At 49.2% G+C, this 27386-nt stretch overlaps 1 protein-coding gene across 14 annotated transcripts in view; it reads right to left on the bottom strand.

Annotated features, from left to right (window-relative positions):
* CAMK2G (calcium/calmodulin dependent protein kinase II gamma) overlaps positions 1-27386 on the bottom strand; it is a 54274-nt gene that overhangs the window by 12009 nt on the left and 14879 nt on the right. For 5 of the 14 annotated variants that reach the window (XM_059900482.1, XM_059900470.1, XM_059900474.1 and 2 more), the window contains exons 4-13: positions 21832-21886; positions 20899-20964; positions 18601-18673; positions 18353-18455; positions 17841-17924; positions 17311-17405; positions 16617-16739; positions 12957-13040; positions 12692-12734; positions 8083-8126 (exon numbers count right to left, since the gene is read on the bottom strand). In XM_059900482.1, coding sequence (XP_059756465.1) covers positions 8083-8126; positions 12692-12734; positions 12957-13040; positions 16617-16739; positions 17311-17405; positions 17841-17924; positions 18353-18455; positions 18601-18673; positions 20899-20964; positions 21832-21886 — 770 coding nt within the window. Of the gene's footprint in view, positions 1-1021; positions 1055-8082; positions 8127-10088; positions 10152-12691; positions 12735-12956; positions 13041-16616; positions 16740-17310; positions 17406-17840; positions 17925-18352; positions 18456-18600; positions 18674-20898; positions 20965-21831; positions 21887-27386 lie in introns of all 14 variants that reach the window. The other 9 variants (XM_059900467.1, XM_059900473.1, XM_059900471.1 and 6 more) reach the window with 3 other exon arrangements.

Here is a 27386-nt window from a genome sequence, read left to right as displayed (position 1 = left end):
CCTCTTTTATGGCCCCTTGGACCAGACCTGAAGCCGTAACTTGCTATCAATGGTTGAGATGTCCCCAAACCCAGGGCTAGGCATGGAACCTCAAGCCAGGTACCTAAGTGCTATCAGACTCCGCTGAACTCTGCAGGCTGGAGAAGGGGGCCCCAGGATGTGGGTCTAATTTCACATGAACTCTGCTCTCTTCCATACACCCCCAGAAAAGAGCAGAACCCTCCTAGCTCAGCTGCTGACATGGACCTGTTTGGGGCTGATTGGACAAAGCTATTCTATTTCCAAAACCCAGCTGAGACAAAGACCCTGGCAGGGGGCAAGGACTGCAGGGTGTCCGTAAAAACTGCCATATCTGCAGAGGCCTGTGATGTCACCCAGGTGGCCCCACCTTTGGCTTTTATAGATGATTTCATAAGGATGCAGGCTGCTGTGTTCCTCTGGGTGTCCTGTGTCCCATGAGAAAGAATATGCACTCTCTGCAGCCTTTCAGCTGTTGCTTCTGCGGGCGGGGTGGGAAGGATGAAACACTGGGCACAGCGTGCTAATGGGCACTTGCACAGGGGAAAAGGCCAGGAGAGTGAGGCTCAGACCCGAGAGCCTACAACCTGCTCCTCTGCACACCACACAGAGGTCCGCTGGCTGCCAGTCTGTAGGAAACGGCTGCTTGTGCCCGGTGAGCAGGGCCTCTCCTCCTGAGCGACCGTGAGTGAGGGTCTCCCCCTGTGCTTGCCACCTGGCCCCGAATCCCTACCAGCTTCACATCCTGCCCTGGGCTGCTGGGGGCAGTCCAAGCGCTGCAGCAGGGAATGCCATACCACACATTCCAATGCCCGTTTCTTAGGCCGCTGGGCGACCTCGAGCAATGGCCCCCGCCTGGCAGGACAGGCCACACCTGCCCGCACAGCACAGACATGCAGTGAGGATGAGTGAAGCACACGCACATGGCAGAATGGGTTTGCGTGGCTGGCAGGCGGGCGCAGGCAGCATGGAGCGGGCGGATGGGTGGGCAGGCAAGGCTCACCATTAGGTGCACGCTGGAACTCGACTTCCTTTTCTGGACACACCACAGCAAAAGGGAAAGAGAAGGGGAAAGAGGAGGTAAGAAGAGAAGCACAGAGACGCTGCAGGTTAGTGCACCAGCATGGGCTCTGCCTCAGGAGAAAAGAGCAGAAGGAGGAGACCTGGAGTCCAGCACCAGAAGGGTTAAAACAGCATCTAGACAGACAGGCACACACACCCCTCCAGACCCTGGGAGAGGAAGAACTCCTCTGCTGTCAGGTTCACAAACACAGATTGAGGATATTCTGAGGTGTCTCAGATTTGCTCAGAGAAACCTCTTAAAAGGAGATTAAATCACAAGTCTATGAGAGTAAGTAACATTTTGCTGCAGATGTATAGGTTTGGGCTTATCTAGCTCACCTACAGGATTATTTATTTTCTTTCATTACTAGGTCTGCCTGAAATTCGAGAGAGCAGCTATCAGGTAAAGAGCAAAAGCTACTCTAGGTCATCCTCAGCTTTAACATTTGACTTCTGAACCTAGACTTTTTTTCACTGGACTCCTAAAACTCCTTTTCAGAGAAAGATGTTGAGCTTTTGAAAATCATCTGACAAATATTAAATTTTGGCACCCATTTCTTTGTTGGTATGGCCATGCTCATTTATAAGATTTCAATGTTTTATTGCATTTTGTAATTAGGGGGCAATGGAAAAGCAGGCGTGCTGGTGATTAAAAGTGCAGTGATCTTACGGACACAAAGATGTAAACCACAGGGAATGCTGAAAGCAGGGATGCCTTGGTCTCAATTAGAAGCTCAAACACTTTATGTTCAGACATGAAACAAGAGCAGAAAAATAAAGACCACACGGAACACTGAAAATATATCTTGGAAGACTGTGTCTAAAAGGTGAAAGGTAATTAAGGATTTTATCATTAGCTCGCCGGGAGACAGAAGTCCCCTAGGAACATGTCTGTGTGTCGTTTACTCGCTTATTCATCTAACGATAGCCAACAAATGCTTACTGAGGGCTATTCTAGGCATAGTGAACCCAGATAAATGTTCCTGCCCTCAAGAAGCTGACACTCTACTTGAGAAGACATTTTTGAGAACGTATTCTATTCAAAAGAAGGGGACTACAAGTATTGAAAAGAATGGTCCACAATTTAGAAATAGGTCTAAAGAAAAAGAAAGCCTAAATATAATGAGGCCTCTTGCTTTAGCCTTTCATATATACCCACATGTGAGATTTTACTTCCAAATTATCCAAAAAAAGGGAGTTGCTTTACATTCATATATATACTTCTCCCTTTATCCAACCAGAGTGGTAACACTTTGAAGGAAGGTCCTATCTTATTTGTCTTGGTAATCTCCATGGTGCCTAGCAAAATGTCTAAAAGTCAGCATACGATCAACAAATGTTTGCCAAGTTCAACTGGGTTTGTTGACGCTGGTTTTTCCCCAGGATAAAGCAGAGTACAGGCTTCTAACTTGCCTGGAATTACAGCACTGAAAACTGCAGGAGCACAGACCAGGGCCAGTCTTGGAGTCAAAAGGCCATGCAGGTTGCTTTCACCCAGACCTTGCCTTAGGCAGAGTACTTTCTGCTGTCTGCTTCAACTAATGGGGAGTAAGTTCCCAACTTGCTCCCAGCTGCCTCTCTTACTTAAACTGCCCTGCATGAAAACTTGATATAATCCTTTCTACTCATGGGTTAGTTTCTACCAGGTGAGCAGGCTTCTTTCAATTTCTTTCTCCATCCCTTTAGGGTTTTGCCCTCAGCCATGCATAGCTGGCCTCCTCCTCCGGCAGCCTGCAGCACTGTTTAATTACCAGATCATTTTAAAGAACCATACCTCACTTATGTTTAAAAATTAAATATTGGGGGCTTCCCTGGTGGTGCAGTGGTTGAGAATCTGCCTGCCAATGCAGGGAACACGGGTTCGAGCCCTGGTCTGGGAAGATCCCACATGCCGCGGAGCGACTAGGCCCGTGAGCCACAATTGCTGAGCCTGTGCATCTGGAGCCCGTACTCCGCAACAAGAGAGGCCGCGATAGTGAGAGGCCCGCGCACCGCGATGAGGAGTGGCCCCCACTTGCTGCAACTAGAGAAAGCCCTCGCACAGAAACGAAGACCCAACACAGCCATAAATAAATAAATAAATAAATAAAGAGCATGTGTTTATAGTCCAATCAAGTCAACCCCACTTGACGGGGCAACAGAATGCTCTCAAAACGTTTCCTTAAAAAAAAAAAAAAAAAAATTAAATATTAAAAATTTTAAACCAGAAAAAGGTTCAAGCCTCCTTTCCACACTTAAACAAATATTCAAACGGTACTTAAGGAAAATAATAGCATCTCTCTCTTCCTTTTCTTTTTCCTTCTTTCCTCCCTCCCTCCCTTCCTTCTTTCCTTTCTTCCTTCTTTTCCTTATTTCTCTCTCCTTTTCTTTGCTTCCTTGCTCTTTCTTTTAAGATTGGATGGTCATTCTGGCCTGGGACTAGTGGAATGCACAAGTTGTCCTCAATTAGGGGCCCCTCAAGTCTTGTCCTGTTAAGTGGCTCTCATTCCTCCATAGACCCTGGGTCACTGGCATCTACCTTCAAAGAAACCTAACCAGAACCTGAAGTCCCCAAATTCAACTGCACAAGGTAGACTCACTGCTCAAACCAATGCTAATATCCGAGCATCTGTGAAAGCTTCTGAACAGCAAGAAAGAAATCTCCCTATGGACTTTAAGCAGCAGAAACTGGGGAGGGGTGGTGGGCTGGGAAAGGAGGATGGGGTCTAAAAGAAAGATCCAGGATGCTGACAGATCAGGATCTTCTGAGCGGCTTCACAGGCCTCCCTCATAACACAGGTTATCACCTTGACTTTCAAGAAGGCCCAGAAAAGCAAAACCTGCATACCTTGCCTTGTCTTTTCCTTCCCCTTTTGCAGTACTTTCATCCAACCACGCTGTTCATTATTATATACTTGTTCCTGATTATAAAAGGACTGCAGCCACATTACGAGCAATTTGGAAAAGAGAAAAGGAAAAAAATACCCATAATCCTATCACTGTTACCAGTCTTTTGTGTATGCAATTTAAACATATCATTGTAAGCTATATACAAGTTTATGTCTTACTTTCTTTTAATGTCTTACTTTAAAAATAAATAGTATCTTAATTTTTATTCTGATTATCAAAGTAATACACGGTCTAGGTGAAAAATGTAGAAAATACAGAAAAATGTATGAAATAAAAATTTCCCAAATTCCCATCACCCAGTGAAGTTACTATTAACACTTCAGTGGGTTTTCTCCCGGTTCTTTTTCTATTCACATATTATACACTGAATATAATCTATAAGTACTTTGTTTTTTAAACAAAATTTAGACAGTAGTGTATGTACTGCTTTATATCCCACTTTTTCCACTTGAAACATTTCTGTCATTATATAGTCATAAAAATTAATAACTTTGTAATGGTCAATTAGATTTCCCATAATTATTTAGTCATTATCCTTTGGGCTTTTGATGTTTCCCATCTTCTCATGGTTTTAAGTAATGTCATGTTGAACATGTTTCTGCTTTCATTTTTTCCATATTTTGAGTGATTCCTTTAGGACAAATTCCCAGAACTAAAGGGTAAAACAGGAACATTTTTATGGCTTTTGACACACAGGCTGCTTTAGGAGGGGTCATTCCGATTTACACCACCATCACGAACTTAAGAGTCAAAAAATGGCACCTCCTTTCAACCTGCATTTCTCTGATACCAGTGAGGCTAAACATCCACATTTGTTAACTCATTCTACTTCCTCTTTTCAGATTGTCAGTTCTTCTTCTTTGACCATTTATCTGCTGGATTTTAGGGGGTATTCTTATTTATCAGAGAAAGCTCTTTTGTATAAAAATAATATTAACTCATCCCATCACACCTGCTATGAATATTTTCTCCAACCTGTCTCTTGTTGGCCTTTGAATTTTGGTTGGTCATGCCCTTCTTAAACTCTTGCATCTTAGCTTCTGTTCCCACCTCTATATTCAAAGTCTTTTCTCAAGCATAAAACTCATTTACGGAGTACCTAATCAGGGTCAGAACCTGGGCTAGGTTCCCCACACATGTTCTCATTTAAAGCAATTTAACTACTGATTCTGTTTGCCTAGCCTGTATCCTTCTCAGCGTTCCTGTAAGGGCTGGCATTGTTGCACACCTCTGTTCTTCCTCCACCTCTTTCTCCACTTCCTTTGCTAATTCCTCTTCTTCCAGCTCCTTAATAACAGATAGCCCTGAAATTCTGCCTTTCCTGGACTCTTCAACATTTGTGTGCTTTGGATTCATATGGAGGAATGGGAGTGTTATTAAAATTCAGATTCTGCCTCCCGCCCAAGGCTTCCTGAATCTGAATTCCAGGCTGGACCCTGGAATCTGTGTATTTTAACTAGCTCCTTAGGCAAGTCTTACATGGCTGTGCCTGAGGCCAGTATCTACAAAGTTCTGCCAGAAACCTACTCCTTAATGACAACTTTAACCCATCCTCTCACCATCTCAGCTGTCACTGCTTTATTTCAGGTCCTATTTTGTGCAATCACTCTCTGCTTCCCCACCATACAAAAGCTAATGGAGCTCCCAGAATCATCGCGCTGTTTCAAACTTGTGTGTTCCCTTTGCCTGGAATGTCCTCTCCTCTCCGCTCCCCTCCTTAACTTGGCAAAATCCAACTAGTCCTTCAAACTCAGTTCCTGGGCCATCTCCTTCAGGAAAATTTGCTGTTCTGGCTCAGGTGCTTGTCTCTCTACTCCTCCAGCGCCTGCCTGGCACATACCTCCCTCAGTGGACATGAGATTCACTCACGTGAGTCTCCCTCTGCACACCTCCCTGGGCTACACCAGGTATCTCCCAGCACCTTTGAAGACCTCTCTGCCCAGACCTTCACTTGTCTCTCAAACTCAGTATGGTCAAAACAAAACTTCTCTTCCCAGCAAAACATTCCTTCACAACTACTCACATTTCTAGCAAAGATACCACCGTTTCTTTCAATATTCAAGACACTTTGCCATTACCTTTGATGGACCCTTTTTAAATCTCCCGTACCTAATGGGAACTTCCTTTGCCACACCTCTCATCAGAGCTAATGTCTAATCAGAGCCCAGCACCCATGGGTAGAGCTGGACCAATGACCTACAGGCAGCACCTATTCCAAGTGGTTGGTCTGTGCTCCTCTGGTGGTTATTTTTAATATTAACCCTTTCTATTTCTCATCATCTTTTCTTCACCCTACACCCAGACTATAATAAATCCTAGTTGACACCTGTGTCTAGTTCCTACCCTCTTCTATTCACCCTTACACGCTTAGCCAAGTCTTTCGAAAACATCACTCTTAACCTTCCGTGCTCAGTGGTCTATGGTGTTTTCTGTGGTCTAACACACAAACCTCCAATTCCTCTGCTCAACCAGACCAATCCAGCTGTATTTTTTATATACGTCTACCAAACACCCCATGTTCCAGTTGGGCAGAGTATATCAATACGTATAATAGAACCCATAAAAATATTTTTTGTTGTTTTTAAGTTACAGAAGTAATACATTCTCATTTTAAAGAAAACACATGTGTACAAAGTAAAAAAACAAAAGGTGTGTCTCCCCACCCTGCCTTCACCTCCAATCCCATTCTCTAGAGGCAATCATTGACTTGGTTCCAATCTTCCTACCTCCTTTTAGCTTTCTCCAATAAGTCTCTTCCCCAGAAGCTTCTTGGATTGAACCATCCCATGTAGGGTCCAATACCATATACCATTCAGCGCTTAGCTGATCCCAGGTGTGTCCACTTTACTTTTTAATTGACCTTGCAATTCTTGAGGCTGGATGAAACCTGCATCTCCTCTTATACCTCTTGTGTGCCTCTGGAACTGAGTGTAGCACTGAGCCTCTGATAGGTACTTAATAAATACTTTGTAAAGATTGACTCTAGCTTCTTCTCCACAAAAATATATGCGAAATCTCTCTCTAACTCAACTAGCCACCTTTTCCTAACCTGGCTCCACCATCGAGCTCACACCCCTGTAACTGAGGGGCTGCCAGTCAACCCCAGCTCCATGTCAGCAAATGTGTGTGGAGCCCAAGCTCCCCTCCTTAGGGCAGAAGTACATGGAAGCAGGCATGCAGACAATGAGAGAAAGAGAAGGGATGGGGGAAGGGAAAGGGGCACACAGGTATATCTCAGCTGGGGACATAAGATCCTGGGGAAAGGTCTAATTTAAACTTTTGTTGGAACTTAAAGGTTTGCATAATAATGGTTTGAAATTCTCTGTGGCGTAAATTGGTAGGCTTCAAGATAGCATGAACTCCTATCCAAAGCCCCAGCCCCAGGGTCCTTTCTACCCCCAAAGCCTCTAAGAACACCTTGGCTGTGTGAGGACCCCTCTACCTTGGCCAAGCAGCCACCCCCACTAAGGCTTCTTGTTGGTCCCTATGGGCCCCTGTCCCTCCTCTTGCCCTCATCCCCCAGGAAAAGTTCCCTCACCAAATGAAAACGAGCTGTGATGTACCATGTCCCTGGTCTGTGTCTAAGGCACCTATGCCTCGAGAAAGTTTGACGCTTTCACTCAATGGTATCTGAGCTGGGTTCTGGAAGTGCTTTGGAGATAAGAAAAAAGAACAAAAGGATAGTGGCTTCAGGTGCCAAGCCCTGTACCCTGAATCAACCAGGCAAACTTTGCTTTCATTTGATTAAATCAGTTTGCGCTTTAAAAAGAAAGGAAGATTAACCAGTAACCTAAAAAACCCAGAGAGTCAAGCCCTGGAGATGAAACCTGTGTCTGGAAGTCAAGTTCAGGATTCAGCTCTAGTAAACTATAGTTTGGATCACCTCCCCTGAGTCTTTCCAATCAAGCTAGGGTCAGGTGAAGCACGTATCCCTCTGCCCTCTCAGGCCAGTGGAACCTGCTGTTCTGAGCAGAGAGGTTTCTGGTTTAAAGCAGAAAAGCAAGGATAGGAAGGCTCTTGGGGAAAGGGGGAACAAAGTGCCAAGGAGTCCCTTGGGAGTGACTGTTGGGAGAGAAAGGCCAGACCTTGGGCTGGAGGAGTGGAGACACCTACCTTGACACCGCCGTCCGACTTCTTGTTCAATAGGCTTTTGGCAGCTGTGAAAACAAAGAGAAAAATCAAGTCTCCTGTATTGTACCCTCTTCCCATCCTGAAGTCTGGCAGCTGGATCCGCAAGAGACTGATGTGTTTGACAAGGGGGACAGGAGTCTCCTGAAACCCCTAGAAGAGGCCCTTCCCGATGCCTCAAAGCAAGAAGGGCATCTCAAGCAGCGTCAGACCCTCAGAGTGGCACCCCAGGATCTCCTCTGCCATGGAAGAGGGCTCAGCATTAACAGGGACACTCCGCATTTAGGAGAAACCACATTCAATACTGGGGCTGCCCGGGCCATTGGGAACTCTGCCTTCAGCAGCTTCCACCTAGGCCTGGAAGCAGAGTGCCAGGGTGAAAGGTGAGGGCTCCGTCCCTAGATGCCATGGAGATTCTCAGGACAGCCAAGCTGCAAGGATGCAAGACATCTCCTGAGTGTTCTCAAGAAACAAGAGTGTCACAGTTCACGAAGGAGACCAGACGTGAGGACAGACAGACACAGACACACAGACTAGGACCACCTACAGGAGGGTTTTGCCAGGGGGTTGAAGCCTTGACTGGGCAGGTCCTCACTGCCACCCTTTCCTCAGTCTACTCTCTGGACCCACTGAGCAGAAAGGACTGGGCAGAATAATGAGGTATTAAACAGATTCCAGCCAGGCACAGGGTGATGCTCAAGGCTGATGAGCTCCACATAGGAAGGCTGGTGATGCCTGTTGGCCACAAAGGTCACAGGAAAGTAGCAGACAGTGGATGGGAGATTCCAGGGAGATTGAATCAGTCCAACTGTCTGATCCACCTAGACTCTGATGGGTTTGCATCTTGGTTCTACTGCTTGCTAGCTGTGTGAGTTACTTAACCTCTCTGAACCTCAGTTTCTTATCTATAAAATGAGATAATGGCATGAAAAGCACTAAGCAGAGTGCCTGGCACATAGCAAGAACTCCGCAAGTGTTAACTATTGTCACTACTGCTGCCATTCTTCCCTTCAGGTGGCCTTTCCTATCCAAGCTGGGTCTCCAGTGAGAATAAGGATCCTTGCATCACAAGAATTCTGACCTCCAAAAATGGCCTTTGGTCCTATCTCCAGTTTATGCTGGGGTGATTTGAAACTTATTTTTTAAATGTGTTTACTACTATGCCTGACCACCAACGGTGTTAAGTGCTTTACATACGTCAAAGTTCTCTACTCTGACAGCCCATTAGAATCACTTGGGAGTTAGAGAAAAATGCTTATGCCTATCCCATGCCCTAGGGATTCTGATTTTATTTGTCTGGGGTGGGGTCTCAGCATCAGGATTTTTTTTTTTAACAAGTTTTCTCATACAGGCAGGGTTGAGGGCCTTAGACATACATGATCTTAATCATCACCATGTCATTTCTTAGCCCCATTGCAGAGGTGAGGAAACTAAGGTTGGGAGAGCTGATGTGACTTGCTCAGGGTGTGGCAGGGCTGGGATCCAAACTCAGGAGCGGCTGTCTGCACAGCTTCTGTACTCTACTGCATTTCAGACCCGGAGGCCGGCAAATGCCAGACTTCACAATTGTGAGGGGCGTGGCTTCCCCTTCGGGGCCGCCCACCAGTGCCGCTGAAGCCTAGTCTTCTGCCGTGGGCAGCTCAGCTCCGGGCCACGCCAGGGTTGTCTCGGGCCACCTTGGCCGCAGCCCTCACAGGCAGGCCAGGCTCTCGGGCGGGTGGCTTCGGGAGGAAAACCTCCTGCTGCCCAGCTCCACGTCCCAGGCTACTGCCTCCTGAGAGTTGGCAAGCGTCCAGCATGCACGGCTGGTTAGGGGGCTCCGTAACACCGATGTGCTCGCAGATGCCAAGTTAGGTGGTCCGTCTGGCATGCCCATCTCAGCCCGCAAGCATGGGACTCGCCTCCCTGGTGAGCGGGCCTGGCATGCTGGCCCTCCTGGTGGGGTGGCAGGGAGCCGAGGCAGGCGGTCGGGGAGGACTCATGCCACGTACCTTGCCCGGCCAGGCCGGCGGCGCTCGCGGCAGGCGAGGCGGGGGCGGAGCTCTGCCTGCCAACTGAGGGGATACAGTCTCTGAGTGCACAGAGCTGCCGCAAAGCCACGGGGGCCAGTCAGCAGCGAGCATGCCCCAGCGCGAGGCGCAGGAACCCACTGCCGCTGCGCACGGCGGGGTCCGGGCGGCGTGGCCAAGCCGGCCGAGCTGGGGGAGCGGAGGCGCCGGGGGCAGGCTGGTGAGCAGGTGCAGCCAGCCCTGCAGCAGTCTGGGAACCTGAGAGGACAGGGCGTGGAGGATCCCGCGGCTCCACCTGTCCCACGACCACCTCGGGTGAGGGTCTGCAGGTCAAAGCCTGACTTGGCAAGGGGCGGTGTCCCTTCAGAGGCAGCCCAGCCCTAGCTAAAGGCTGTCAGGAAACTGAGCCTCATCTGCAAACCTTCCTCCCCAGGGGACCTAAAGGAGGACATTTTCAGAGCGCAGCCCTTTCCTCCGGCCACATTCCAAACAGTAGAGAGACTGGCCCTCGGGGCCCAGGGAGGGTCCGTGGCCCTTGTGCAGCCAGTTCACTGATGTTCCACAGCCCCCAACTCCGCAGAGACACCGGTAACTTTTCCTCTTCAAGGCAGGTGGCCAGAAGAGGCTGCATTTCAGAGTTCCAAAGGTGTAGGTGCCCCAAAAATGAGCGCCCAGAAAGTAAACAAAGGCCGCTTAAGCAATACATTCTAGAAGCCCCGATTCCACCATTAGCCAACCTGCTAGAATCCAGGGATAAGCTGAACCTTCTTTTTGGGATCAACTCAGAAAACAGCCTCACTTGTTTCTAAAGAAGCACACAAGTGCCCTTCCTTCTTGATTATACTTCTAGACACCTCTTCCTACAGAAGCTTCTGGAGACTGGCTCTGTCTTCACCTGTCCCAGAGTCAGGGCAGAAGAGGTCATCCTGGAATGCTTGCAGCATTCTTTTTTGTTTGTTTGTTTTTTTGTCTCCTGCGCCAGGGCAAAGTGAGTGCCACGGCCAGACAAAGTCTGGGCAGCAAGGACAGGAGGCTCTTTAGGTATCAGTGAAGATGCTGTGTTGTAACAGAGAGACTGAGTTCCTGAAACCAGGACACCAATTTTATGAAATGGACGGGGAGAGGCTGATGCAGAGGCCGGAGGCCACGGGACAGGGCACATGCTATTGATTTCCTAGCAGCCTGTTTCACATCTCTTCCACTCAGAGAGAGAAGAGATCACCCCATTCTAGGGTCGGCACATATCTGCCCTTGAGTGTCCTCTGCAAAGGCTTTCTTCAACCCAGAAAGTAGAAGGTGCACAAGTAATTAGAGGACCAGAGGCCTGATGTGGGACAACAGCTCCACCTCTGCAGGAGGTGGCCCACTGTGCCCTCCTGTCCCCATTTGTGAGGTGAATCCAGAAACACAGCCTTCCCCTCATGGGTACCCATGACACAAGATCGAGCCCCAACTAGGGTCACAGGGGATGGGCCTGAGGGGGACACTCTCCCAGCTTACTCTCCAGTCCTGATCCTCCAGGGCCCTGTGGCTCTCACTAGGGCTAGAGCTCATGAAGCCCCAGAGCCAGGGTTGGAGGTTACCGGGAACCAGTACAGCCAAGCCCGTGGACTCAAGCTCAAAGGAGCAATCTCTGCCCAGGTAGCCGCCCACCTGAGCCTCCCGCACACACAACCCACCCACCCCCACCCCCCCACCCCCTGCCATGGCTGTGTAGAAGGAAAGCAAGGGAGGGAGTCTGGTTATGAGAATGAGAAGGGGGTCTTGAACCAAAACTGTGGGGCTGGGGGTTAGGGGGAGGGAAGATCAGGGGAAAAGGCAAGCTGGGAAGAAACCTTTCTGTCTTAAGTCCTGTCATTAATCTTTTCCTCACAGAAAAGCCACTGTGCTTCCCAACTGAGGGCAAACAATGATGAGGGTGGGGGGAGGGGGAAGGTGGAATGTCTTGCATCTTAAAAAGAAATGTCAGGTGTGATTTACAAATTACTGGTCCCAACTCTCCCAATTCCTCACGCAACATTAAGCAAATTCCTTTCCCTCCATCCTGCTGGTCTCTATTTCTTCACTTTTACGGTTGGTATAAAAGAGAATATTTTAAGCACAGTCTCTGTAAAAGGTTTAAACATCTGGAATAATTTCTATTAGTCATCTCCACTTGGACACAACGATGTAGTGATCGTCCCAGTCAGCCAATTAATGGCGGTGACTGGGAAGATTCACTACATCTCATCTCCTTCTTTTTCCCAGCACATCCTCCAATGCCCTTGAGACTGGCTAAAATCTTAAAGTGCTGAGAGTCTTCAGAGAATTAAATAAGAATCCCCAGGGACAAGGTAAATGGAAGACTGGGCAGGCTACTCCTTGGGAGGTTCTAGGGAATACAGTTCATAAACCTGAAGTCAAGTAAAGCCCCCCAGAATTTCACATTACAAAACTCAGCTGCAGCAGCCCCTCCAAACAGGATCCTCATCATCTTGGTCAAGGTGTTGCCTGAGACACCCAGTGTCAGGAAGGCATCATATATGGCAACAGCCCATTCCGACCCACTCACCTCGTAGAGTTAAAGTGCACAGCTGAAAACATACCTGAAAAGTTCCTGGAGACAAGCATGGTTGTGAGGATGGCACCCTGGGGAAAGAAGAGGGTCCTGTGAATTCCATCAGGCTCTAGAAAAGCACAGTCTGTTCTCAGGCAGAGGGCAGCTGCTGGCTAGGGGCTCCCAATGAGTACAACCTTCATAGCTCAGCTCCAGCCAGGAGGGGAGCTTCCTTCTGTGATGGGGCAGGGGGCGCACTGCTGAAAGGTATGATTTCAGGATGCTGGCAGCCCAGCCCGGAAGGCAAGACTCACCTTCAGTTTTCTCCGGGCATTGAACTTGCGTAGGCACTCCACGGTCTCTTGACGATGCATCATAGATGCCACTGTGGACCGTTGCTGGAAGCCAAATAGACAGGCCTGTGAGCCCCCCACCGGATCCTAGGCCCCTCACCATAGTCCCAGCACCGGTGGCCATGTGCTCAGCCGCCCCAGAGTTGCTCTGAAGATAAGATGAGGTCATAGATGTGAAAATGCTTTTACAATAAAAGCACTACCCAAAAATCAAGGTTATGTAAGGACAATAATCTGGACATGAAAACACCACCGGTAATTGATGCTGGATGAAGGTGCCCAAGAGAGCATTCTAATCTTCCTTGGGAGACGGAGGCGATGGAAAGGGAGAGTATTTTGTGTGTTGTGATCCTCATGCAGTTACTCCTTCAGCAACTATTTAGTGAGCACCTACTGCGCTCCAGATTCTGGGCAGTGAGAGAACAGAAAGGGTTCCTGTTCTCTACAGAGAACATTCGTTCCTTCTAAGAGTTCATCTCAACAACCACCCCACCCGCCAACAAGGTCTTAAATGAAGCTGTGATCTGAGAAGCTAAGGATCTTTACCTTGAAGCATTAATTCTTTTCACCGTTTTGGATGGGAATTTTTCTTCAGCGTATTACTGCTAACTTCCTCCTTAAACAGAGTCCCCTGAACATGATTTACATTTCCCTGATGACACAGGGTCAGCAATACAAGCATCAATGATTACATATCCTAATACAGAGATGTTCTCAGGGTCTGCTGAGATATATAGGATGATGGAGGGTGGGGTCCACAAACATGACCCCAGAACATAATATTTCCGCAATTCTTGAGTACCTATTTTAAGTGGCTCATCCCCTCATTCTGCTGTTGTTATCTTGGCCAGCTGCTAGGAAAACAAATCCTACAACATGCAGCCTGGTGCCCACACCCCCACAGGGCCACCCTGCCTTCCTTCCCCTCTGGCCGCTCCCTTTCCTAGTTCCCGAAGCAACTCTCCCAACCTTATCTACCTTCCCCAGATCTCATATTTCGCCTCCTCCTCCAAAGTGTAAACTTCTACACAAAGTGAAATGAGAGATCATCAAGCAAGAACTCCTTCAACTTCAGCCTTCTAACCACAAGCTGATTTTCACACCTCTGCAACCTAATCCCAGGTCTCATAAGCATCATCCCTCATGTGCTGACCCCTTGACCTGGGCTCAGGAGTCCCTCTCTCATTGTGCTATCCAAACATTGGTTCCTCAATTAGCCAATATTTTTAACGCCTTATTCTGGATTATATTCTTCTCTGCAGTCTACACAACACAGTCAAGCGCAAGATTTTAAAAACTCCCCTGACTCATCCATCTTCTCTAACTAGTACCATGTCTTTCTCTCTTCACCCTCATTCCCTCCTCACCTCATTGTAAACAGGCTTCAGTCTCTCTCCCTCCACTGCCTCTATCAGTGAAATAACGAAACAATGCTTCTAACCGGTCAGAGCCAACAGGCTCTCTTCTATCTTTATCATGGACTCTCTGAAGCATCTGATTACAGAACCTCCCTTCCTGAGACCTCCTGTTTCTTAGGATCTCCTGATCCTCCTTCTCCCATGGAAATTCTCATTCTCAGTCTCCTTTGCCGGCTCCTCCAACTCTCCCTGGTGCTAAATGCTGGTGGCCATCTCTTCTCGTACAACAGCCCACGGTAAGAATTCAATCAGGGGCTTCCCTGGTGGCGCAGTGGTTAAGAATCCGCCTGCCAATGCAGGGGACACGGGTTTGAGCCCTGGTCCGGGAAGATCCCACATGCCGCGGAGCAACTAAGCCCGTGTACCACAACTACTGAGCCCGCGCGCCTACAGCCCGTGCTCCACATCAAGAGAGGCCACTACAATGAGAAGCCCGCGCACCGCAAGGAAGAGTAGCCCCCGTTCGCCGCAACTAGAGAAAGCCCGCGCGAAGTAACGAAGACCCAACACAGCCAAAAAAAAAAAACCCAGAAAAAACAAAAAAAGGAATTCAATCAGCATAGAAACAATCCCATCTACTTCTACAGCCCCAACACCACCCAAATGACTACAACCTATATTTCCAATTTTTAACTTCTTTTCCATATTTCTAACTACCCACTGGATGTCTCCAGCCGGAGGTCCTCAAACACCACACTTAACATGTATGAAACTAAAATCATCATCTTTTCTCACAAACAGGTTCCTCCTCTGGGTTTCCTCTGGGTCAGTGAATGGTACAACCCTCCACTCAGTTACCAACTCAAAACCTGGCAGTCCTCATAGATCCCACTCTCTCCTTCACTTCCCAAATCCAGCTGGTCACTAAGTCCTTTTTATTCTATGTCCCAAACATCTCTCAAATGTGTCCACTGCTTGCCATACCGCCCACCTTCCTATCAACACCCTTAGCCGAGACCTCATCTGGACTTGCTTAGACACTTACGACAGCTTCCTGAGCTCTCTGCCCCTGCCTCTCTCCTCTTCAATTCCATTTTCTACACAGCTTCCAAAATGATCTTTCTTAATTAACTGCATACTTCATTCCCTCTTTAAAATCCTTAAATGGTTCCCTGTGCTTTCAGAATAAAATCCAAACACCTTAGGCAGAAACCTGTATGTCCTGGAATCTTTTTGGCTTCAGTCTCTTGTATTCCTGTAGTCCTACCTTCACCTACAACCAAACTACTTAATATTCCTTAAACTCGCCACAATTTCCCGATGGCCCCTCACCTTGGCCCTTGCTAACCTCTGTCTGCAGGTTGTCATCCTGGGGAACCCCCAGTCATCTGCCAAGAACCAGGACAGGGCCCACCTCCTCCACGCCTTTAGCAATCCCACTGCCCACCAGAGACGGCAGGAGCTCCTACATACTCATTAGCTTCTTTTACGTACTTGTCACATTGCAGAGTGGTTGCCTGCTTGAGTGCCTGTCTCCCCAGATAATCTTTGAGATGTATGGGGGAAGGCACCATGCCTTATTCATCTTTGTATCTACAGCACCCACACAGGGACCGGCATCAAAGAGGCATTCAGTAAACATGGGAAAGAACAAATACATAAATGCATCGTGGCTGTCAGGAGGCCTAACAAGAGGCAGACCCTCTTGTTTGAAAAAAGATATTTCAGCCTGATAGAACTGTAAACGAAAACAGAATATGCTGACCCACAATGATAGCCCCGGGGGCTTCTCCTAGGGTGAGATTTATGACTGAACTTCAGGAGGCTCTTTTTCATTGCTCAGAGGTCCCTTCTGTTTATTTTCTGGGTCTTGGTCCCATTTCCATTAGAGGTGTCTAAGAGTTGAGATCTGAATATGCACTCTAGGCGTGGCAATTCACTTTGAGTTCTGCCAGCTGCTTTCTCTCATCAACTAGAGTCTGCAAGGGTCAACCTAAGCCCTCATTCAAGATCAAAGCTAAACCACACCTGACAAGTGAGTGGGGGAGAGAAAGAGGCCAGTTAGTCCCAGTCGCCTCCCCAACTCTTCCTGGTGACATTTGCTGCCCCTGGGCCCCACCCAGTCCCCCCTCCTCTCTGCTGGGTCTTAGCTCAGGGCCCAAAATGATTATTCTCTATTCATAAGAAGGAGGGTAAAGACAGTGCTATGGGCACATTGAAGCTGACATCCCTGATCTCCTTGATCTCGGTGGAAGACACTTACACAGACCCACGGATGCTTGAGAGCCTGGTCAGCTGTGATACGCTTTGCAGGGTTTATGGTCAGCATCTGGTTGATCAAGTTCTTGGCTTCAGGAGTCACCGTGTCCCACTCTGGTGATGGGAACTAAGGAGCAGGAACAGGAGAAGGAGTGATATGAAATTTGTGAGCCTCATATCCCCTATAATTGGGGTATTCTGTGTTACCTAAAGCTGCCCAGCAGGGTGTGGGAAAGTCCTGGGGTACCCCAGGATCAGGGTCAACTTAAAGACCGGGAAAGGAAAACAGAACAATCATGGTTAGAATGACAGAATATCAGACCGGGGGACTCTGACATCTTCTGGTTCAACTCCATCTCTCTACTAGGAGGAATCAGTTGTTCAGCGCTGTGCCGAAGGCCCCACTGCAGTGGGAGAGCCACCAGACTTCTCATCCCTATGTCATGCAGCACACCACACAGCCACACCATTCTTTGCAAATAATAGACCGAAGGGCTTCAGTGGACTCCGTGACTTTACAGCTACCAAAAATGGTTGTGCAAAAAACCTGCTCCCTGGGACAGGTGGTGCCAAGAATTGAGGCCTATATGCCCATCCCTGGGTCCTCAAAGTCCCTGACACTCCCTGTACCCTGTGACACACTCAACACGCCCCTTCCCTGGTCAGAGCCTGAGGGGCAGGAACAAACAGGTCCTTACATCATAGGCTCCAGCCTTGATCTGCTGATACAGCTTGTGCTGATCCTCATCCCAGAAGGGAGGGTAGCCCACCAGGAGGATATACAGGATGACCCCTACAAGACAGGACACAGGTCACTGGGGTCAGTCACCTGCTTTGCTGAGGAACCAAGAAAAGCCACACAGGGCTCAGAGCCACCCAGAAAGTCAAGGCCATACCAGAAGGAGAAGTGAATGGCAGCCAATAATGCTGTGCCACTATGCTTCACTCCCCACGTCACCAAGCCACGTCCGGGATTTCTTTAGGCACAACCCACCTGCTAAGGCATGGGCAAATCCCTCTTCAAGAAGGATGCAACATCATCTAGGAAATACTTGGGGAGAAGGGTGTGATGGGAACAGCCATCCCGGGGACACCAGAGCAAACACCGTGAGTTCACATATACCAGACGCCTGTGGGACCCACAAGGAAGAGCAATGCCTCTTTCTTGCCATCGCTGGAAGTCGAGGGCCCTTAACACCAAAAAGCTGAGTGTGTGGAATGGGCTTACCGCAGGCCCAGATATCCACAGGTTTTCCATAGGGATCTTTCCTCAAGACCTCAGGGGACAAGTAACCTGGGGTGCCAGCAAAACCTGTAGCGGAAGAGACAGCGGAGGCACACTGAACCCACTTTCTCTTTCATTAAATCCACATTAGCAATTTCCCCCAAGTCCCTTCTTACTCCTGTTGCTTTTGCTACATAAGCTCTCAGCACATGGGCAGCAAGAGATGACGGGCTGGGCTTCTTGTAGTGCCCGGAATCTAAATCAGAGGGCAAGTCCATGTGTCTACCAGGAATTCCCATCCTCCCCAGAGGCAGCAAGAACACAGTGCTGACAGCAGCAAGTCTCACTGTACTGAGTCATGGAGGGCCAGGGGGAGTTCTGCACCCTCCCCTCCTCCAGTCCCTGAGGAGCCCAGGGCCATTAAGGGTCTGGCTTCTAGTTATGAAAGAGGAAGGCAGATCAGGAAGAGGAGGAAGGGCGGGGGCTGCATTCCAGGAAGACAGGGTCACTCTTACCAAACCAAGCCTGTTGCTCTCCCTGTACTTCGATGGCTAGGCCAAAATCAGCCAGCTTGACTGCGGCACCCTTGCATTTACTCGCCAGCAGGAGGTTCTCAGGCTGTATAAGGAAGACAGAGAACCTCGTGAGGCACCCACCCCGCAGCCCAGAGGGAGCCTAGTTTGGGCCTCGCCGTACTACCATCTGGCACCAGGTGGCGCCAATGCTTCACAAGCAAGAGGCAAAGGGGGAACCTGGGTAGTACCTTCAGGTCCCGGTGGACAATGTCATGCTGGTGGATGTGGTTAACACTCTCCAGAATCTGATGTATACAGTGGCTGCAAAAGCAGAGGAAAGGTCAGTTCAGGGTTAAACCATCCATGACCACACGCTGTGGACAAAAGCACTTATCTCTGGGTCAGGGATTCACAGAGAATCACTCAATGAGGAGCTAGAACCTTGGACTTCGGACATCATCTGTTCAACCTACTTTATAGAAGAGGAAACTGAGGCCCAAGCAGATTAAATGGTTTGTCCAGGCTCTCCTGCTAGATAATGGCAGAGGGCAGACTAGAACAGGGTCCACCATGCCTCCTTAGACTGTAAAGACCCAACATATTCAATTTGTTTCCAAGAAACTGGGGGACATCTCAGACTCCTGAGAAAGAGAGACCATCCAACTCCTTCCTTGTTTCTCTTCCCCCCTATGGTAACTCTGTTCTTGGAGAAGAGGCTTGTGGTAGCAACTCAGGAAGGATAGTCCAACTTATTAGCCTAAGCCGTTTTGGGGGTGGGTACACTCATTCTGTCATTTAAACATTTATCGAGCACCTACAGGCATTGTGCTTGGTACCACACCAGCTGTAAAGATGACCCAGTGCCTGCCCTGAAGTTTATCATCTAGTAGGGGAGATAAAACAAGTACATAGGCACCATCAAGAAACAAGGTACTAAAGAGGGTTCCAAACAGGCACCTGAGGAGCATTTCTGATCATGATTTTTCATAGAAAAAGACAAACTAACCTAGAGTCACATTCAGCTGCTGATTCGTGAATCCACCTTTCAAACCATCCTGCCACACTTGCGGTCAAACTCCTGGTGGGGTATACTGGCAGTCTAGAGCACTGGTGAAAACTGGGGGATGATTATGTCCCCCAGAGGACATCTGGCAATGCCTGGAGACATTGCTGGTTGTCACAACTGAGAGGGATGGTGCTACTGGCATCTAGCAGGTAGATGCTTCTAAACCTACAACGCACAGGAGGGGCCCTAACGACAAAAAATTATCTGGCCCAAATGTCAGTAGTGCTGAGGCTGAGGAACCCTGGCCTAGAGAATGGAGCAGGTACTACCAAGTGTGTGCTGAGCTGGTGACCTGGACTTATTTTCCCTTCCTTTAAAATCTGATGCTGGGGCTTCCACAAGAGCCAAAGGGTCTTGCTGGGCTCCTGGAGGCTGAGGCTCAGGCCTCCCTATAGGACACAGCCCAAGAGTAGGGCAAAGAGACTTTAAGACTGAGCTGAAGAGGCGAGTCTCCACAGAAATATATAATTAGAACAGAGCCAGGCTAGCAGGGAGAGTCTTCTGGCCAAAAATGGCAAAAGTGCGAACTGTCCCAGCAGAGCCAGGCCAAGCCCACTGGTACAGTCACCCGCCCCAGCTCCCCCTCCTCCCCGCCAGGCTCCCTGAGCTATCACTGCCTCCTCCTGCCCAGAGCCTAGTCCTCCCCTGCTGGCACTGGAATTCATCTCCCACTTGAGAATTTTTCCTGAGGCTGAAGCATCTGAGGTTGATCAGCAAACACTGGCCTCTCAGGGTTGAGAAATCTGTGAGGAAGCTGTGCTCCCCCACCCTCCAGAGGCAGCCAGGGCTGCCACATACGCCTGAGAAGCTGCAGGCAGGATGATCAAAATCAGGTTGTAAGGACATCACCCGAGAGAAAACTCAGGGCGGGGGAGGAGCCGAGGAAGGAAAGGCAGGCCAAACAAGCGCCCAAGAGCTGTGGTGTGGGAGGAATTCTGCTGTGTCACACGAAGGAGCTGCCAGGGCTTCCTGGAGGGCTGGGGGCTGAAGGGTATGGCTGAGGAATGGTCCTCTAGCCCGCGGAGCCCCACATGGGGGCTGGTGATGGTGGTCAAGACACAAGGTGATTCAGGCTGAAATCTCCCAGGAAGGTTCCCTGGTTGGATTATTAACCCAGACATTTACACTCCTTTGGGACACAAACCATGTTTTCTCCATCTCTGGATGATCCCCAGGATGCCTCGTATGCAGTAGGATTTGTCAAAAGAAAGAAGCAGGGATAGGGAGGGTCCTTGGGCCCTTGTGAGTAGGCGGTGGTGCAAAGAAAAGGTATTTCTGGTGTGAAAGCGTGAAGGAGATATGTAAGAGCTTTGCAAAAAAACTGATCTGGGAGTGCTGAATTATTAACTCCTAACAATACCCATGGAATGTAGCCTGAGTCCAGCTCTACAGAATCTTTGTCCAGATAAGAGCTCTTCTGATCTCCCCCAAAGACGATTCAAATAGGCAGGATACCTGGCCCCCAGGGCCCTCATCTCACCTGGCATCAGCTTCACTGTAGTATTCTCTGGCCACAATGTCTTCAAACAGCTCCCCACCGGTAACACTGCAACCAACAAAGAGGGTCAGAGGAGGCAGGTCAGGTGTCCAACCCCAGCATCCAACAGGTAACAGGTCACACTGTACAACAGCTTTAGAGAAGTGTCAGCTCTACATGCAGTTTGTCTGAGAGCCCAGAGCACGCCAATCCTTCAATGACATGGAGCTTCTTCTTGGGACAACATGGGCCCTCCCTTCCCCCTGCACATTTCTGTTTCTGTAACCTATAGATTAGCTAATACTCTGGTAAAGATGAATATACAGGCATCTAAGAGAAAATAATCAACCTACTCAAACAGTCATAGCTTTATTAGAGACCAATATGAATACGAAGACTCAGCTGCCCAAGAATGACAGACCTACCACTGAAGTTGAAGAATAATGAGACCAAGGACACAGAGACCCAACCCGGAAAATACCAAAGAGGCATTTCTAGGAGGTGAAGAGCCACTTTTAAGAAATTAAACCATAACCGAAGTGGAGGAGAGACCAATGGGAGCCTAGTTTATGACTAATAAAAGGTACCTTCAATTTCCCAGAATTTTTAAGGTCATGCAAAGACCTATGTTCTACTTCTTCACTAAGGACAACACACCAAGAAACAAGAAAAAAGCATCTGCACAAGGTGTGCTGCTGAACAGAAATGCAAGAGCAATGCCATCCCGGGGTTCAGAGCCCGGGGGAGATACTGAGCAAGGAGACCCTCGGTAACCTGCCCATTACCAGAGGAAGTTCAAAATCAAACCCCTCTCCGCGGGCAAAGGAGGGGGACCCTCGGCAGTGGCTGAAGACCCAGTTTAGGCCTTTTTTCCAAGCCTTCCTCTTGAGCCGGCTGGAGGGAAAGGCCCCCACACCCTCAGAAAGCGGCACTTACAGGTCAAACACGAGGTAGTGAAACCCTTCTTCAGAAATACTGTCATGGAGGCGTACTGCAAGAGAGGAGATGGGGACAGAGATTAACAGAGAGAAAACCTGGAAATCCTACTCCTCTCCTCCTTGGCCACCCCAGCCCTGCCCCGTCCTGCCAGCCCCACAGGCTCTCTCCTGAGAATGGGCAGACGCCCAGCAGCCCCAGTCCAAGGCAACATGGCCACAAAGCAGAGACGATCAGACAGACCCCAGGTCCAGCGCTCTGGTCGCCACCTCAGACTGCCTACAATGTAGGCGAGAGACAGAAGCTTTGTGGCTAAGAAGTAAAGACAGGACGGAGAAAAGCAAGAACCTTCTTCCCAGAGGGGCTGGTCCCAGAGAAGGTAGTCCTGGGATATGACATGTGAGGGTGCAACGCAAAGCGAGCAGCACCGAGGGACACAGACTGCAGGGGGACAGAGAACGACAAGATGGGAGAGCCTGAGAGCCTGGAGTAAATGGGGACAGAAGAATTAGAGGGAGGGGAAGAAGTGGGAAAGGCAGAGCCCAGCAGGGAGGCGCGTGGAGGGAGGATGACAGATGGTGCGTACGGAAGGCAACACACAGAGTCAGGCGATGACAACAATGACCAATTTATTAAGTGCTCACGACGTGCCAGGCCTTGTGTTAGGCTCTTTGCGTACGTTACTTATGCTACAAGCATTTACTGAGTGACTACTGTGTGTTGGACCCTGTGGTAGATGGCGGGATTTAGGAAGGACATAGTACTGGCCTTCAAGGAGTTTATTATTCCTGATGACCACCCCGAGATAAGTATTACTCCCATTCCACAGATGAGGACACTGGACGCTCAGGGACATACAGTTTCTTGCCAAAGGCCAAAGATGTAGTGGGTCCAAATGTGAACCCAGCTCTTTCTGACTCCAAAGACTGGTCCATATCACTGTTTCTTATAAGAAATGTGGAGTAGCCCACACACCCAGGCAACAAAGCAATGGAGCCCGGAGAGAAACCACTCACGAATGTGCCTACAACAGCATCAAAGACGGCTCCGAGAGGCTACTGCATGGAGCTGCAGTAAAGGCTGCAAGAAAAGGCTGGCGAGCAGAATCCCTTCCCACTCCCCACCTCCAGAGCTCGTGGGCAAAAGCTCAACCTAATGTCTTCTGAGGTCTCCTCTTCAAGCCTGTGCCCACAAAGCCACCTCAGGGTTAAATGCCAACCCTTGAGCATCACTCTAATGCAAACACAACTGTGTTTTGGCCAACCATCCTAGCTGCTCCTGTCCCTTCCCTCACCTGCACTCTCTTGATGGGGAGCCTATGTTCCAAAGGGCTTCTTCTGTTTGACATTCACTCCATCCCTCAGCAGTTCCAGGAGCACCTTGCAGAGCACTTCAGGAAAGGCCTGACACCAAACCAACCAGTGAAGTTCTTGGATACAAAGAAATCACAGTGTCTCTTCCATGTCTGGCCCCAACCAGCTCAAATGACAACTACCGTTTCCAGTGTGAGAGCGTTTCATCAGGGCTGAGGCACTTTCCTACATACCCTTCCCACCAAAGCAAGATCAGCCGAATGTAAAATACAGGCACTCAGCCATCACTAGAGCCCTGTGGTTTTCCTCACTTGACAAATGAGGACTCAGGCCTGCCAGGGCTAGAACCAGGGCCTGACAATTGTTTATGCTTCATATTGCCAACCTTATTAGATTTGATCTGGTTACTCAACCCAAAATTCCACCAGAACTCAGTATTTCTGCAATTTACCAATGGGATCAAAGGCAAGTGGTACTTCTAAAACCCCTCCTCCTCAAATGATTCTCTCCTATACTCGGGCACATAAGCTCATACTTCTCTAGGCCTGTGGGGGACAGAAGGAAGGAGCTATAGCCAGACCCCTGCCTCCCTTCCACCCTAACTGAGCCAGGCACGCTCAAGCGAGCTCCCCTAAAGCCCTGCCACCCTCCCTCCTCACTTGTGGGTCTCTGGCGGGAGTTGGTGTCTCACGCTGAGTCCTGCTGCAGCTGCTGCTACCTTGCTTCCAAGAGGACTTCCCATTTAATTAAAAATTTGCTACTAAAAAGCATTAAAGTGTGTAATACAAATAATCCCCTGGAAATCAGCTGTCCCAGAAGCTAAAGACCAGCTTCATTAGGGAGGTGACTAACAGCAGCAGGATGATGCACTAACAGGGCAGCAGGTACGATGCTAACAGCCACTCCCAGGGGAGTCCTGCCACCTGGCCCTGCCTCCCCAGGATCCCTGCCCCCAGACCCACCCCCCGAACCCAGCACAGCAGGGCTGAGAACAGGGCAAAAAGGGCAGGCACCCATGCCTCTGCCCAGACAGGGAGTCATTGGAACTTGCCCTTCTCCAGGAAGGCCACACACGGAGCCCAGGTGGGAGGAAGCTGGGAGGGGAATCAGAAGAGCAGAGCAGCAAAGGAAGACTAATCCTCCCAGGCCACCCAGCCCAGAGAACGGCTTTGATGTGTGTCTCAGAGCATGGCACCGCCAAGACAAGGAGGGACAGGTGTGCAAGGCTCCATCGCTGAGCAAGACTGCTATCTTTTTTTTTTTCCATTTGTAAAGAAAATTAACAGGGGACTGAGAACAAGACGAGAAACTTGAATGCACCACTCTAACTGCCAACCTAGCAGATTCTTGATAATAATGATCCAAATTACAATACCTAACTCTTAGTTCAGCTGTTTCAATGTGCTTGGCATTGTGCCAAGTGCTTTTACACATGTTATTTGACTGAACCCTTGCATTAGCTCTGTCGGGTAGGTACTTCTATCACCTCCATCTAACAGGACAGGAAACGGTGGCTCCAAGAGAAACTCACCCAAAGTTATACTGAGTGGCAGAGCTGAGACTGGAGGACAAAGCAAACTGACAGCAAGATCCCTGATTTTGTGGAACTGCCTGCCAAGGAGTCACTTTCTCCATCCTCTTAGGCAAAGGAGCTCCAACCTGTCCCCACTAGCCCTGACCATTCTGATTCACTTAACAGTGTCCATTCGGCACCTCCCTGAAGCAGGCGTGACTGTACATGCCACGGACACAGCTGTGAACAAGGGAAACACAGCTCTGCCACTGCGCAGCCTCTGGGGGATCGGGGAAGACGGGCTTTAAAGAAGCACTTACACAAATGCATAACCAAGCAGTACTGTGCTGAGGGCTGTCAGGGAGAAGTAAAGGATGCTACGGATGCATGCGGAAAAAAAAAGTCCGACACCCAGGCCATTCCACAGTCATGAGAGGGTACGAAGGCCAAGGAGGACCAGACCAACTCTAGACAGGAAGATCTGGAAAAGGAGTATGAAGCATTTACTGCATTACAGTGATAAACCTAATTATTGTTCTTTACAAACTGTGGAAGGAAGAACAGGCCAAAAAAAACACTTGATGTCTCATACCTTCAAGTACTGACAAAGCCACAACGCAAATTTTGTGGCTGTTTCCAATTCTTTAAAAACCACCCAACAGTACGCCACATTTTAACTAACAAACTTTGGTCAAAAAAGCACTGACAAAGTATCACTGTTCATGTCCATGGAAATAACACAGTGGGAAGGAGGTCCTGTCATCCCATGGGCTGGTGAGGGATGAACGCTGTCCTCCAGAAGCAGGTGGGCAGGGATTTGGGAGCTGCTCAGTTATGATCCAGTTTCCTTCTCTTTCTTTACAACTGCTTTTGCTACACTTACTATTCGCTGTATGGGCCCTGGGCCCAAGGTAAAACGCAGCCAGGCTTGAATAACTTGCGAACTGAGTTGGGTCTGGGAGTCTAGAAGGGATCACTTCTGGGAGCTGGAATCTCCATTTTCATCATTTCCATTTATTTCCTAGGCCTCCTTTGCTTGCTGAACCTTCTCAAAACAACTCCATGAAGAGGCACAGATGACAAAACGGAGGCACAGGTGGGTGAAACCATGTGCCGGAGGTCACAGCTAACCAGCAAATCCCAGATTCAAACCTAGAGGACTTGACTCTAAAGCCACAGACCTTTGCTTCTCCACGTGCAGTCCATGAATCAGCAGCATGAGCATCACCAGGAGATGTGAGGAAGCTCAGGTCCACCCCAGACCTACTGAATCAGAGTCTCAATTTTAACACAATCCCTAAGTGATTCACGAGCACATGAAAGTTTGAGAAGCGCTGCTCTAAACCACAATGCTAGACTGTGATGAAACTGCTGGGGCAGCTCAGCACGAAGGAAGACAGAGTCTATTCATTAGAGGAATTTAGAGCAGGGAGCAAGCAGGGCACAGGTAGAAGACACTTCATTCAGACTTTAGATGATTAGCACTACTGCCGTCTCCTCCTCTCAACTCCACGCCTCTGGCCACTCTCCCAGGGCTGTTTTAGGTCCTGCAGGATGCCTCAGAACCAACAGGCTTTAAAAAAAAAAAAAGTAGACTTTACCTTTTAGAGCGATTTTGGGTTCATAGCAAAACTGAGAGTAAGGTACAGAGAGCTCCCACCTACCCCCTGTCCCCACACACGCACAGTGTCCCCCACCATCAACATCCCCACCGGAGCAGTGCGTTTGCTACAGCTGAGGAGCCTACACTGACACATCATTATCGCCCAGAGTCCATGGCTTACATTAGGGTTCACTCTTCCAACAGGCTTTCAACTCCTGGGGCAGAATATCTATCAGGGAAAAAAACTGGGGGAGCCTGGCTCCTTGTACCAAATACCCTTCTGAATTCAAGTGCCTAAGAGTCTGACAATAACCAGAGGTGGACCATATGCTCTCTGCTCTCAGCTTCCTCAGTTCTGCACCACTCTTGGGCTGGTCCACTTGTATCCCTGAGGGACGGAGTTAGAGGCTAGAGCCAAAAGGGCCACAGCTCTGAAGGACGGAGCAGCGGAGAGAGGAGAGGAATACTGAATTAAGGGGACAAAACTGTCTCCTCTTCTGCCACAAGCCAGGTCCGGCTCCATGGCAACCCCGCCTCCTGGACCTGCAGCTCCCCCACATCTTCAGGAGTCCTGGTTCCCACTGGACACCAGATAGCCTGGCTAGCCTGCTCTGCCAGGACATGGTCCTGACTCACCCTTCCCTCTCCCTGCCCTTGACCCCAAAATAGGGCCTCAGACTAACACGCTCAGGATCTGGGAGCAGTCGTGAAACAGAAGCACAGTTCTAGGCGATCAGATGCTGACAAAGGGAGTGTGCCTTGCCTGGCCTTCCCTGGGTCCTGCTCCCTCCCGAACAGAGCAGATGGCTGGGGTAGATGGTCACTCCACCTGCCTTAATTCTGAGCTGGGGGCAGGTGATTAAAAAGAACAAAAAGCGGGGGGGCTACCAAACCAAGTAAAGTCTAAAAGGTCGAAAAGTATATATCTAATTTAAAGGAAAACATAAAAAGAAGGCTCGGGCATTATTCAGCTAGAATCCGAGTTTTGTACTTGCCGGTTGATTCTTGATTGTCTTCATCCTACCCTGACCCTGCTGTGGTCAACCATGCCCGTGTCACAGGTAACGCAGACATGGTTCTGCCTCCTGCATCATCTACCCCACCCCTTGTTCTCCTCCCTCCAGGA

The sequence above is a fragment of the Balaenoptera ricei genome, chromosome 16 (assembly GCF_028023285.1).
Source record: "Balaenoptera ricei isolate mBalRic1 chromosome 16, mBalRic1.hap2, whole genome shotgun sequence".
Lineage (NCBI taxonomy): Eukaryota > Metazoa > Chordata > Mammalia > Artiodactyla > Balaenopteridae > Balaenoptera > Balaenoptera ricei.
The sequence above is the reverse complement of the archived record's forward strand: the minus strand, read 5'-3'. Positions and strand labels throughout refer to the sequence as shown.